We start from the raw sequence: 13,705 nt of genomic DNA, 5'->3' as shown, positions 1-13,705 counted from the left end.
CCCAATAAAAAGGAGCACCTTCTGGAAAACGCTTAGGCTCGGCCAGAAGGGCTTCATTCAACTGGTTTCCAACTGTTTCCCATATTTCAGCGTTTATTTCTGCCTTATCACATAGCCATAGACAAACTGTGTCCCATGTACTACGTCTTTCCTTTTCCTCAGAGAGATGTTCCTCAACTTCATTAAGTGCTTGTTGGATTTCCTTGGGGGGTCCATGACCTACAGCTGCCGATATCATGGCCCAAAATGAAAAAAACATTTTCTGGATATCTGTCTGGAGTTTCAGCTAATGCTTTGGTTATCTGTTTACCTACTCTTTGCCAAACTTCATCATCTATGGTTTCTTCGTCCCTTAACCAGGGACAGATAACATCCATCATGCGTACGAAGGATGCAATTTGAATCTTGCTTGCCTTAACTCCTTGCGTCTGTAAAATTTTCTGGATGGCGTGGGTAATAGAGTCCGTAGACGGACCTTGTCCCATTCTTTCTGTTTTCTATAAACACGAGTAAGCGAGAGTAATCAACCTTCCTGGTTGCCTTTACTTACCGCTGCGTGGATCAGGCGCAGCCGCTGCTCCGACGGATTGCCGTCCCTCTTAACCCGAGGCGACATTGGTCCACCGATGGATTGCCATCCCTGTTAACCTGAGGCGACCTGGGTCTGCCGACGGATTGCCGTCCCTCTTAACCTGAGGCAACCTGGGTCCGTTTCACTTTGCCCACGAAAATCGCCAAGTCCAGGTCCCTGTTCGGGCGCCACCTGTCGCAAGCCGGATTGCCTTGGGCAACTCGGTCTGCGACTACAGGGGGCCTGAACTGGCGACGCGTGAGCAAAGAGGCACACACTTGATACACAAGGAGTTTACTTTAGTTCCGGATCTCTACCCCGCTCTCTCTCCGCGCCCGGAAGGGGTGGCAACATATATACCATAATGCAACCAATCAGCATACAGAGAACAGATTATTACCTTATAAGGATACATCAAACACCCACGGGAGCATATCATGTGATCTACAGGAAAACTAAACCTAATACAAAATGGCTTCATAGGCTATATCATAAAATGGCGGAGGGGCGGATCTATGGTTCTCCACACTTACTAGTTACGAATGGATTGAAACAGGTTAGAGGATGATCACTGGGCCTGCAGTGGGGAGGACTGGTAGGGAAAGCCTTGAGGAAAGTGATTGCTTGAACCAAGGTGATGCCAGTGGGGATTCTTAGTGGAACAAAAGGGAGAAAACTAATGGAAGCCTTCTTACTCCAGGAAGAACAGTGTACTTTACTTTCCCTGTTAAGTATCCCACCAAGCCTGTAGGGCAGTGGCTTCCTAGTAAGATGAGAAACAGGCTCAGAGAGGAAGTGTCTAAGGTCACAGAACTAATGGGGGTCTGAGGTAGTAGATTCCAATCCAGGTGAATTTGATCTCAGAACCTCACCATTTGCTACCAAAAAGTACTGCTTTTGCTGCAGCACAGCATATGACTCACAGGTGAGGCACATTTGACTTGGGGGAAGGGAAGTAAAAACCTTGAAACAGACAGCATTTGAAAGGTAAGAGGGCAGGTAGGGTGCTGCAAGCAGCCTGAGCACTGGGAAGTGAAGGGGGCAGTACTTCAAGGCCCCGACAAGAAAGAGGAACCAAAGTAGGTGGATTTAATATGTGTGGGTCACTTATAGAAGTATTGAAAGGGGTGGTCAGGTTGGAGATGCCTAGGTAACCTAGGGATTAGTAACTGTAGGAAGGAGAGGAGTTCCCCTAATGCTGGAGCTGGAGGTGGGGCAGCCTTGTGTCCCTGTGGCTTGGGCTCAGATATCTGTGAAGCAGTGTAGAGCTCTGAGGAAAGACTTCCTAGGGATGAAACTCAGAATTCTGAGGGCTGTTTGGGATTTTTTTTTTTTTTTTTTTTTTGGTACAGGGATCAAAGGGTCTTTGTGCTTCCCAGGCTGGCAGCAGAACCACTGCGCTAAATCTCCGGCCCTGGGATTATGTTTAAACGGTTCTCTCTGTGTGTATATGTACATGTATGTACATATCTATATATCTATAATTTTTCTTATTCTCTTCTGTAAGCAAGCTTGGCTATTCCCTCCACTCCTCTGGACTAATTCTATATTAAAACTAGTTTTATTAAGAGAATTAACTGAGTTTTTCCGAAAGTTGCTTTCATTGACTTTCCTGTTTACTCCTGTATTTTGGGGAGTGTTTTTAACACCTAGGGGGATAACTCATGGCACCATAACCAAAGATGCTACTTATAGGACCCAGAAGTAAATTTGAGTATAGACCTTTCTTTCCCTAATTCTCCCTCCCATGTTACTCACATGCTATGCTAATTTGACTAGAGTGTACTGTTTAAATAGATAATTTATAAAATGTGGTTTGTACTTATAAAGTATTTGTGATGGTTCATTTAGAAGAGTGAAGGTCCATGTCCTTAGAATGGCACGGGACTGTTGCAAATGAGAAGGGGTCCAAGAGATGGAAGGTAGGGGGAGGGGGAAAAGGAGACACCAAGAATTAAGGTGTGTCACGCACATGTACCAACTCCCCACAATGAAAGTAATCATTATGTACTGCAAAGATATTGATAAAATAGAAATTAACAAAATAGTCTGGGCCTAGTCTGCTTTCTTCTCCTTTCTATGACTTCATTTGTATAGCAGGAGCTACATTGGCTTCTTGTTCTTAAATACCAGCTATTCGTCTTCCTGTTGGCTTTGTTCTGGGATTCTTTCTGTCTGGAACACTTGTCCCCCTAACCACACAGCTAACTCTAGTGTACTGGCAACTCTGGACAAGTGGTACTTTCTCAGTGGGACGTATCCCAACCCAATTCCACATATTTAAAATTGCAACCTACAAACTTTTTACCTAAACTGCACGCTTCCCTTTACCCTGCTTTCGTTTTTATGTATCACCTTTTGACATTTGTAATTTCACTTATTCATTGTCTGTTTCTCTTATAGAAAGTGTTCTAGGACAAAAATCTTGGTTTTATGTACTGATGTACGCCTTCTGAGGAATATAGTAATGTTTGATGTTTACATGAACATACTTTAAGAATCTTGTTCTTTGAGAAGAATGGATTCTATATTGCAAGTTTTACCTGAATCATGGCTAAAAATAAGACTTTGGTCTTCGATCATTATCATAATGTCTGCCTGTTAATTACCATGTATGTGAGCATATCTAATTAGCATGTAGAGCAGTTACTTTTTCTTTGTCACCTCTGAATTGTTTGCCCCATTGTCTTGCATTTTAGTTTTGTGCACACTGATCTTGCAGCTCTTCAGTTGTAAGCCCCTAACGGTGGAGACTGGGTGCGCTTCATATTTAACGTAATGTCTTGCACATGTTGGCAGTCTAATTATATGTGTAGAAGAACAAAGTTAGGATTATAGACAAGGCCTGGCTTAAAGAAATCCTGATGTTTCTTATATTTTGCCATCACGTCCTCATTTACACGAAGGGCTGATCAAGAGGTAATGAAAGTGGTGAGTGGTATTTACCTTCACTTTCTGAAGATGGTATGATGTTGTTTGCATTTACAATAGCAAAAAATGATAGATTTCTTTTATCTCCACTATTAATAAGTGTCATAAAATAGAAAAATAAAGCAAAGTCAATATATTATTGTTGCAACAGAAATTGAATTTGTGTCAAAAGGATTTGTGCTTGTGATGTAGTGATTCGTATATTTTTCTTGGAATTAAGTCTCTAGCAGGTGACAACATCAATAATTCACAGAACCAAGGAGCTTTTTGAGATTGGTTAATTTATATATGTGAATTAGGTAACAAATGAATAATGTGTTTAATATATTCTGACATACTTGGAGATATGCATTAAAACTCAGTCTATTAAAAGTCTAGCTCACAGTATTAGATTTTTTTAGATTTTTCTTTTTTTACTAATACATTTTTATATGAAAAGGAACTAATCTATATTTTTGGTTCAGTGAGAAAAGTATTAGCCATAGAAACTTAAAAAACCTTTTCTTATGAAAATAAATATATGCATTATATATGACCAGGATGAAACCATGAAAAAATACCCTAAATCCCACAAAATAGATATATAAAATTAACAACAGTGTGTCTTGTTTATTCTATAAATGTTAATTCATAAAGTTGGAATTAAAATACAAAGTACAATTTTAAATGCAACAATTTTTTCCATGTAACATCATATTCTGATCATTTTCATGTAATTGTCCATATGTCAGCATCATGATTTATTTAATCTTTACCAAGTTTTGGGAAATTTGGGGTTGGTTACAATTGTAGCTATTAAAAGTAATTCTGCAGTGATACATATTTATATATAAACATGACTGTATTATTTTCTAAGTATAAATACTAGAAATGGTTGAAATGTGTGCATGGATTTCTATAACCAAATTATTCACTGGAACAGTCTAATCAAATTTTCTTACGATGATGCTGGAATGTAAATGAAATCCTTCTCAGTTACAGTGTATGTGAGGAATAAGCAGTGTCGTATTACCTTCCAGAACATCCTGTTTAAATTCTTTTGTTGGACAATAGTTTTTTTTCTTTCAGTTTTTGGAGACAGGGTCTCACCATGTAGTTCAAGCTGGCCTTTAACTCGCTGTAAACCCAGGCCAGCCTCAAACTCCTGAGAATCCTGTTGCCTCCACCTCCCAAGAGCTGGGATTATAGGCCTGTACCACCATATGGGTTGAGGCACTCTCAGGTGTAACCTAGTAGGTAGTTTAATAAGCTTCATGGTTATTCTGGAAGCCTTGGAACCAGTGTAGTTCTCTCCACAGCAAATACTTGCTTTTTGCCCTTCTCCAGATGAAAAAGGTTTTGGATTCACTTAACCTAGAGTTGAATCCACTTGTAAAGTAGTTAGAAGATTTGAATTGCTTTTCCCTGGATATGCTGTAGAAGAATTTTTGATGTGGTTTAAAGAGCTGAAAAGATGAAGAAAAATCTTACAATAGGTTTAAAACTGTTCTAGAATTAGCCACTGTATTTGTAGTTTAATTTTACTTCAACTTTGAATGAGTTTGTTGAAGGAAAAGGAACACTAGAGTTGTTAGAATTAAAAATGACTTGTTAGCTGGCCAACCACTGTGATGCATAATCTACGGGAGATTTGCAGTCAAAATTTGTTGGTTTTTCTAGAGAGCTGGCCCTTCCCCTCCACTCCCACAGGTATGTTGCAGCCATTTCATAATTTTTAAGACCTTGTAGTGTTCTCATAAAAATGCATTTTTTACTTTCTTCTGTGGACACTTGATTGACACTGTTTTTTGAAAGTTGGTCTTTCTTGGTGAGTTTCATTTCACATAATAGGGATCATGGGAAAGGGAGGTATGGATTCCTCAATGAGTGTGTCTGTCCCTAGAGAACCCCTAAGGAATGAGGTGTTTGTCTTTCAGAGTTAGGTAGGCAGGGTTACAGGTTTGCCTGAGTGATTAAAAGATTTTGGAGGACTTTTCCAAATTTCTCACCTGTTCCTAACATCTCCCCTCCCACTTTTCTCCACATAGACTAAAAACACAGTTACATAAAAAAACAGCTACCTTACAGTTTTTCTTTGTAGTATCAAAGAGCCAGCTCTACACTTGTTCTAAGGGATATGATAGGAGAGCTTTAGAGTTATTTTTGTACCTTTCTGAGATGTTAAATCCAGAGCCCTTGAAAGACAGTATTTTCACATCTGTGTGTTTTGTAATTACCCGGAAGATGGACTCTGTAGATGTGTTTATTGTCATGGTTAGAAGTAATATATTGGGGGGAAGGAGAGGAAGGAGAGAAGATTAAAAAAAGAAGACGTGTTGTGTACATGTACCAACTCCCCATGAAGTATGTGATCATTTTGTACTACAAACATGTACTAATAAAAATTAAAAATAATATAAATGTCCATTAAAAAAATTAATTAATTTATACTTTCTTAGTCCTCATTGGTGTTGACGTTAAGGTAAGCACCAGTGTATGGGCCAGAAGTGTTATTAGGTTACAGTACATATTCCTTAGTTGTTGATAAAATAGAATAGTCTGGCCTTTTTTTTTTTTTCCCCATGAGATGGGGTCTTGTATGTTGTACAAGCTGGCCGTGAACTCTTGGGCTCAAGTGATCCTCATGCCTCAGTCTCTGAACTACAGACTTGCACCACTGTCCCTGGCTTAGTCTGGATTTTAAAATAAAAATGTGAATAACATTTTAACTTATCACTTTCAACAAAGATTATGATTAAGTGAAGGCTGATTTTACTTTTTTTCCCTGCAAGTTTAACTTTTCTGGGTCAGTAATTTGTCATTTACTCATTTTGTCTAGAGGATAGTGTCATATCATGGTTTGATGTTACTGATTTCAGTATTTAGGTACCAAATATATATTTATGAATGGATGCACCATAGACTAAGCATTTGGGTAAATGATACAGACGGCAATTATCCTGCATACTAGACTGCTGAATTCTCCTGTAACAGTATTAACCTGTCATTTCTTGGCAATCAGGCCTAACCCAGTGATACCAGCTCCTTAGCTCTTCCTTTGAAATCCTCTTGTACTTCTTGTCTATACCCTTCATGTGACTGGTTTCAGGACACCTATCTTTTAAAGTAAGCCATGTGAGAAATTCATATATGAGCAGGTTAAGGGAATGCTTAATGGCTGATTGTGGAGCAGAATTGGAATGTGGAGTAGAATTTCTTACGTGCTTGGTGTGCTGAGTCATTGCCCGAGAGCCTGTTAGGCATGTGGGTTCCCAAGTGTCACTGTAGACCTGTAGAATCAGTCTTGGGGATTTGAGAGACCTTGTGATCTACTTTTTCAAAGAAAGTCTTAATGTGATTTCTGTGCATACGAAAAAGTTAAAACCCAGTGATCTAGAGAGCCTGCTTGATGAAAACTGTGTCTGAGTCAGGTACATTTGAAGGCTTTCCTCCTACAAGTTTCCCTTCTGTTGTAATCATAGCAACCCAGTTAGATGATTTAAACTGAGTGGGTTGAATTGTATGAGCCCAAATTATGTTATGTTAAATTATGACAAGTTGATCAAAGCTGTGAGGTTGACAGTTGTTGGTGTCTGTCATGTTTCTAATGACATCAAAAGATAGATCCTTTGCTCCACTGACCTGCTTTTTCACATGTGCTAACCAATGAAACAAAACATAACTTTCACTAAAAGTCTGGGCTCTACCTTGACATCTTTTTTTGCTATATAGTTTATATATTGTTTTGTGTGCGACACAATTATCAATTTTTGTTATTTGCTTGTAAACTAAGTTGGTGGGGAGAAGCTGTGTCTTCATACCTCTTGATATTCATAGCATTTATAGCACAATGTTCTGAAAAGCTGTAAATCTATTTTTTGACAGTAGGCACTGTCTTCAATAAAAGTTTTGATGCACTGCCTAAATGGGAATATAGAGACCTATGTTCTGTGTTTCTACTTTTTTTCCCCCTTGGATCCTATGTTCTTTTGAGGAAAAAAAATCTATAAAGGCTCCTTTTTCTCTTTCTATTCCACAGCGACCCTTTTGACCATTCGTCCTAGGAACTGTCATTAGCAGAAAACATTGTTACCCATCTATATGTGGTGCTCCTTACATTTTAGGGAGAAAAATAGAATTAGCAAGTTGAGGAACATAGGACCACAAAAAGAAAGGTGAGTGTTTGGCCTAGGAAAAGAGCCCGAATATCTTTTAATACTGTACCTTAACCAATTACCTATGGTCCTGTGGACAAAATTGTGTATTTTTAATATTACCAGGTTATTCGATCCCTATGCCATAAAACATTAATAACACCTATGGAATCATAGGTCAGGTAATACAACTAAAGTCTACAAAGTCACATTAATATGTCTAAAACTGTATGTTCTTGTTCTTTTCGTGAGTAGATACAGCCCTTAAAAGTTGCTATTATGTTACTATTTTTAAAGGTTTTCCTAGTTGCTTATATTTAATATTCCTTAAATTTTCATTTAAGGAGGTGGATGTCAGCAAATGCTACTCATGAACTGAATTGATGTGTGCCATTTCTATTTTCCCCAACTGGAAGATAGTAAAGTGCATTGCTGGTAGCTGTAAAACAGAAGTACTTCATTTTAAAAAGTGTCTTGGTTAACCAGACATTTAAACAGTACCTCAAGTACCAGTATAAAAGCAATATTTTTGGTGTTATATAGTTTTTTCTTTAATTAAGGCTGTTACCCTCATGATTTTGTGTCTACAAAAGTAAAGCCAAAACCCCACAGAACAGTATGAGGATTTTATGATAGTCATTCTCTTTCTCCTTCTTAGCCATTTCAACTTAATGGATAGTCTTCATTTTACAAGTCATTTTATGAGTCAAGCAAGCAGAACCTTGAGATAATGTAAACTTTACAATTATTGAGTGGAATTTAAAATTAACATTTACACATCCTGCAAATGGTTGTCACTTGATGTAGCCTTTACCCCTTTTTTAAAACCAGATATAGTGTTCATTTCTTTTTCCTTTTTGTTTAAAAATTTTTTTATTAGGATAAGTTTGTGATACATAATAAATACATTCATCATGGGGAATTGGTATAAAATAAAAATATACTATATACGTATGACATCTTGATTCTTTATTTCTTCTTCCCCTCCTCGCCTTTCTGTTTCCTCCTATCCCCAAATCTTCTCAACCCCCCAAAATGTGAAACATTTTGTGAATTCATGTTTTATCCTGGAGCAGGGCCTATGGTTCTCTATATAGTTCCAATTTTAGTAAATGTGCTGCTAAAGCGAGTCCATTACTTCCTGTTTTTTGAAGTAGACTCTTACCAGTTTCAGCAGTTTTTAGGGGAAATTACTAGTGCTTAGATCTATTCAGACTTTTAATTCTAGCTTTGTCTTCACTGTTTTATTTCAGAGAGCATATGTGTAAAGAAACAGCTATGTAGTCTTCTTTAGAAAGCTAAATCTTCAAATGAAATCAACAGTGACTTTATTGTTTTGGTATGGAAACAAATATCTCAGATCACTGCTGCTCTGTATCTTTATGTTCAGTCCTGTCACGGACTCTTGAATATGCTGTGATTTCCTACCCTATTGGCTGCTTTTGCTACTGGTGAGAATTGATACGTAAGTGTTTTCCAGAAGACAAGGAATAATGAACTTGACCTTAGCTTCTTGAGTTTTTTTTCAAACTCTGTTATATTTTTCATACCTACATTCCTTTGGGTTTCTTTTTATTTTTTACTATTTTTTTTTCCTGTTTGCTACTCCTGCATTATAATTCTGTTGTGACTTATCATGTTCTTTTTTGTGAAATATTGTGTTTAGGTTGCAAATGGGCTGATATGTGCTAATACTGTCTTGAAAAACAGATCAAGTCTTTAGTAAATTAATTGAAGCCCATTAGAAGATCTTCAGTGAGGCAGTTTAAAAACTTAAGAAAAAAAATAAAAGCCCAACAACTACAACTACAACAAAAAAGTATCCTTTTTTTGTTTTTATGTAAATGACTGCTTTTTTTTCCTCAAGGATGTGACTATAACTCTAATTTAAAAGGCTGTCCAATTTTAGACCTTTGAAGATAGATAAAAGTGTTTCTCTTGGATGTTTACATCTTCTGCATTTTATATCATGTAACTGTCATTTTCTATGTTCATACCTATTACGTTGCTTTCTGTACCTTCTATGTAGTTTTTAGATAATACATCTTGCATTTATTTATCTAGTCTCATTTCTTTTTAAATGAACCCCCCCCCCCGTCACTTTCATGACATTTCCCCGAAGCGACTCACACTGGTCTTTGAGAGTATTTCATTTCTGCAAATAGATGTTCTCAGTTTATTGTGACATGCTATTCTAAACAGGATTTTAGCTTGATACTTTATTTCCTTGGCTTTACTTTGGAAACACACTGATTCACACGGTATTGTTAGAACTTGACTGTTTTCCTTTTTTTTACCCTGTGACAGGACCTTGAAAGTAACCCCTTTCAGGAGCAATATGAGTTGTATTTGGGTAAAGCTACCTTCATAAAGCTACAAAAGATGTAGTTAACTAAATGCAGTGGGCTAGAATCCTTCTGTTAACAATAGAACCCCAGAGAGGGGTTTCTCTTGCTTTTTTTCCCCCTTTCAAATTTCAGAGATGTGTAGTTTTGGGGTTAATTGTAATTAAATGTGCCTGAGATGATACTGGCTGTAAATGCCTTAAAAATTTAACAAGTGTTGCTCAGCACCATATGCATTCTTAAGAACAACTGTGCGTACGTATTAATATCAAAAGCTGAAAATAGTATTGCTGAAAAGCAAATTGTAAAGCTTAGGAGGAGACATTAACTCAGTTTATCCAGTATTATTACTTCTTTATTCCCAGGTCAAAGCAAGCAGTTCTAATTTTATGGCAGTTTAATCTGGAACCTAGTATGTGACTAGTAATATCTATTAACTTGAAAACATTCTTTGGTGTATACAAGGTTCATTTTAGGTTCCTCCAGTTACTTTTTTTTTCCTTTGTATTAGAAGGAGGAACATTTGGTGAAAGAAGAAAATCTAGAATAACGACTTACAGATTTTTAAGTGCTATCATCAGTGAGGTAGAGTCGTAAGCATAAAGATGTACTTGGACAGGGGATGCAGCTTAGAGGTAGAATGCTTGCCAGGTATGCATGAGGCCCAGGGTTCAATCTTCTTCGCTGCCCCATCCCCAAAAGGCATAAAGTTACACTGTATGTAAAGCTACACTAAAGATGAATGCCAAATTTCATTTTGTTTAATAAATCCTGAATTTAACTTTGTGTCACCCTGCTAGATAAGGATTGTTATTACATCTTCTTTTATAATTATGAAAGAATAGGCCTGATTTCCTACTTAGAAAATGTTTGATTCTCTCTGGACTTTGAAAGATACAATTCTTCAGTGAACAAGAGGACGGAAGAATTGGTAATTGATTATAGTCATGTGAATACAAAAATCTTTCCCTGTTCTAGGATTTATAAAGTATACTTTTTTTTTTTGTTTCTTTTGAATTTTGCTTTGCAGGGAACTAATGTATTCACTTTTTAAAGTGCCTTATGTTTGTCTAGCAAGGAAATCAGCAAAAGGGTTCTCAAATAAGTTGGCAGTGACACTGAAGTATGACTATTACCACTGGTGATAAATCAGACTAGTGTTAAAGATGCAGATAGTCACTCCAGTACATTCTTCATTATTAGAAGTAAGTTAATTAAGTCAGCAAAGTACTTTATTATCTTTTATGTTGCATAGTAAAGGTAAATTTAGTTTCACTGTCTTGTAATATGAAAAAGCTTCTGAAAATTATATTTAAATGTATCAGTTGTGTTCTAAGTCAGTATATTTAATGGTAATTAACAAGATTAATTGGGAGAATATATTTACTTTACCATACTTATATGTCTAGTTTGTGAGGTTCACAAAGCCAAAAAATTTTAGTAAATATTTGAAATTATGGTTATACATGGTAACTTTTGTCCATCTTTTTGAGAAAGATATTAAAACAATATATAATGAATTTTATTAGACTGTCAAGAATTTAATTATCTCCAAGTTAGCATTGTAGAATTTTGAATGTATTCCATTAACTAAAGTTTAGAAAAGCTGTTATAAATTACTGATTGATTTTTTTTTTCATTTGCAGCATTTAAATATTAGGACACTGACAGATGATGTGGTAAGGTTATCCTCCATATTTTCTTTGTTATGATTTTTAACTAAACAAAATATTGGTAGCATGCTGTGCTAACACCTTTATAATGGCTAAAAATTGTACTTATTGGAAATATACTGTTTTATACAACTAAAACAAGAGACAGAACTGGTAAAATACATTAAATTGTTGCTTTTAAGTTGTAAAAGGGAGTAGTCAATACGCTAATTTAAAAAATTTGTTTAATTACAAATTGTTACTCAACTTTGAATCATTCAAATCAGCTCTCATTCTTTGGGGATGAATTACACACTTCAAAAAGAGGTAGAAAAGAAGCTAAAGACATGTTGGCTTTTCAGAAATATGTAGTTGCTAATTAAAGTAGATTAAAATATTATGCATATATTTTAGAGAGAACTAGGCATGCCTTACTACCTTATAACATCATTACAGATACTTGGCAAATGTGGATACTTGCATATTCAAATAAAATTTGAGAAATATAGTTTTGGATTTAATTCACAGTAATGGTAAAATATAACAATAACAACAAAAACAAGGTCCAAATAAAGAGTTAACAGCAGAAGTATTTAAGCATGATACAAAGGAAAAGATATGACAATCCACTGACCAAATTTGAATTCACCATCACCATATATTAAGGATGAAACAGAGTCCCTAGAACATAGAAAACATTCAAAATGTTTTGCATCCTTGATATCCATTTGGTTCCTGGGTAAGGTGGGTAGGTAAATATGAATGAGACATCTTGACGTGAATGACTTAAAACTTGAATTAGAATGTTGACATGTTTTTCTGTGACTAATATATAAGAAAAAGATATTTGCATTAAAATTTCTGAATACATTTGTTGGTATATAGTCATGCATTGCTTAACAGGGATATATTTTGAGAAGTGCACTGCTAGTTGATTTAATCATTGTGTGAACAACATAGAGTGCACTTATACACACATAGGTGTTACAGCCTACTGCACAGCTGGAATGTATGGTATTGTATATGGAGTCTGTTATTCACTAAAGCATTCCATGGTTCATGAACTGTACTGGTATTTAGAAAACCTTAGCAATATAGAGCGCTTATAAAGATCACGTAGTTGTTCCTCACCTTGCAAGGTAGGTTTTGTTTCTATTTCACACCCGAGGACACCAGTGGCTGAGCTAGGTAAGAAGCTTGCACAAATATGCCTAGCTGGCGAGTGGCTGCCTAGTGTGGCTGTAGGTTAGTCTGGTTCTACATAGATTTTATGTCCCATGCGCACACTATGCTGACTTCGCTTTGCCTTCAAATGGCTTCTTAAAGCCAATAGTAAAACCAGGTGCAATTTTTATGTTTGAGAATTTTAGTGAGACTATACAATAGTGTATTTATAACAGCTTTATTGAAGTATTATTCATGTAGCTTGAGTTCTCATTAAAAGTATATAAAGTCATAGTTTTTAGTGTACTCACAAAAGCTGTTCAATCATCACTACAGTCAATTTTAGAATATTTTCATCATCCTCCACAGAAAGCTCATACCTGTAAATAGTTATCTCCAATTTTTCTTAGCTCACCCAGCTCTGGCAACCACCTACTTTCTATGGATTTGAGTGTTTCTGGCTTTTTCATATAGATGGAGCCAAATGGTACATAGTCTTTAGTGACTGACTTCTTTCATTTAGCGTAATGTTTTCAAGGTTCATCTACAACGCTCCAGGTACTTCATTCCTCTCTATTGCTGGGTAGTAGTTTATATGATATTTTTGAGGTTATTTCTATTTTATGGACACTGTGCTTTTCTTTTTCAGACACTGCCATTAATTTCATTACAAGACTGTCCTTGCACACTGTTAATCCACAGTTTTTACCTAAGTTGTAGAAACAGTCATGGAGTGGCTTTAATAGGCCATTCCGCAAACTGTCTTACTGTATCTTATGTTAGGTGGGTTCCTTCTCAGTTAAGACATTATTCTTTCCCATGCTTTACTTCTGTCTTTATTCTTGCCTTGGTAAGGTCAAAACGTTGGGTGCCTAGTGTATATTTTTAGTACTACATTATTTGTCTTTC

General features: G+C 36.3%; 1 protein-coding gene and 1 pseudogene across 1 annotated transcript in view; one reads left to right on the top strand and one right to left on the bottom strand.

Annotated features, from left to right (window-relative positions):
* Diaph3 (diaphanous related formin 3) overlaps positions 1-13,705 on the top strand; it is a 479,227-nt gene that overhangs the window by 18,089 nt on the left and 447,433 nt on the right. Inside the window, exon 2 of the mRNA XM_010636939.2 lies at positions 11,627-11,659. Within this exon, the coding sequence (XP_010635241.1) occupies positions 11,627-11,659 (33 nt within the window). The remainder of the gene's footprint in view (positions 1-11,626; positions 11,660-13,705) is intronic.
* Positions 8,667-8,764, bottom strand: LOC117284658 (annotated as a pseudogene).

The sequence above is a fragment of the Fukomys damarensis genome, unplaced genomic scaffold (genome assembly GCF_012274545.1).
Source record: "Fukomys damarensis isolate Sample0158 unplaced genomic scaffold, DMR_v1.0_HiC HiC_scaffold_38, whole genome shotgun sequence".
NCBI classification, from domain to species: Eukaryota; Metazoa; Chordata; class Mammalia; order Rodentia; family Bathyergidae; genus Fukomys; species Fukomys damarensis.
The sequence above is the reverse complement of the archived record's forward strand: the minus strand, read 5'-3'. Positions and strand labels throughout refer to the sequence as shown.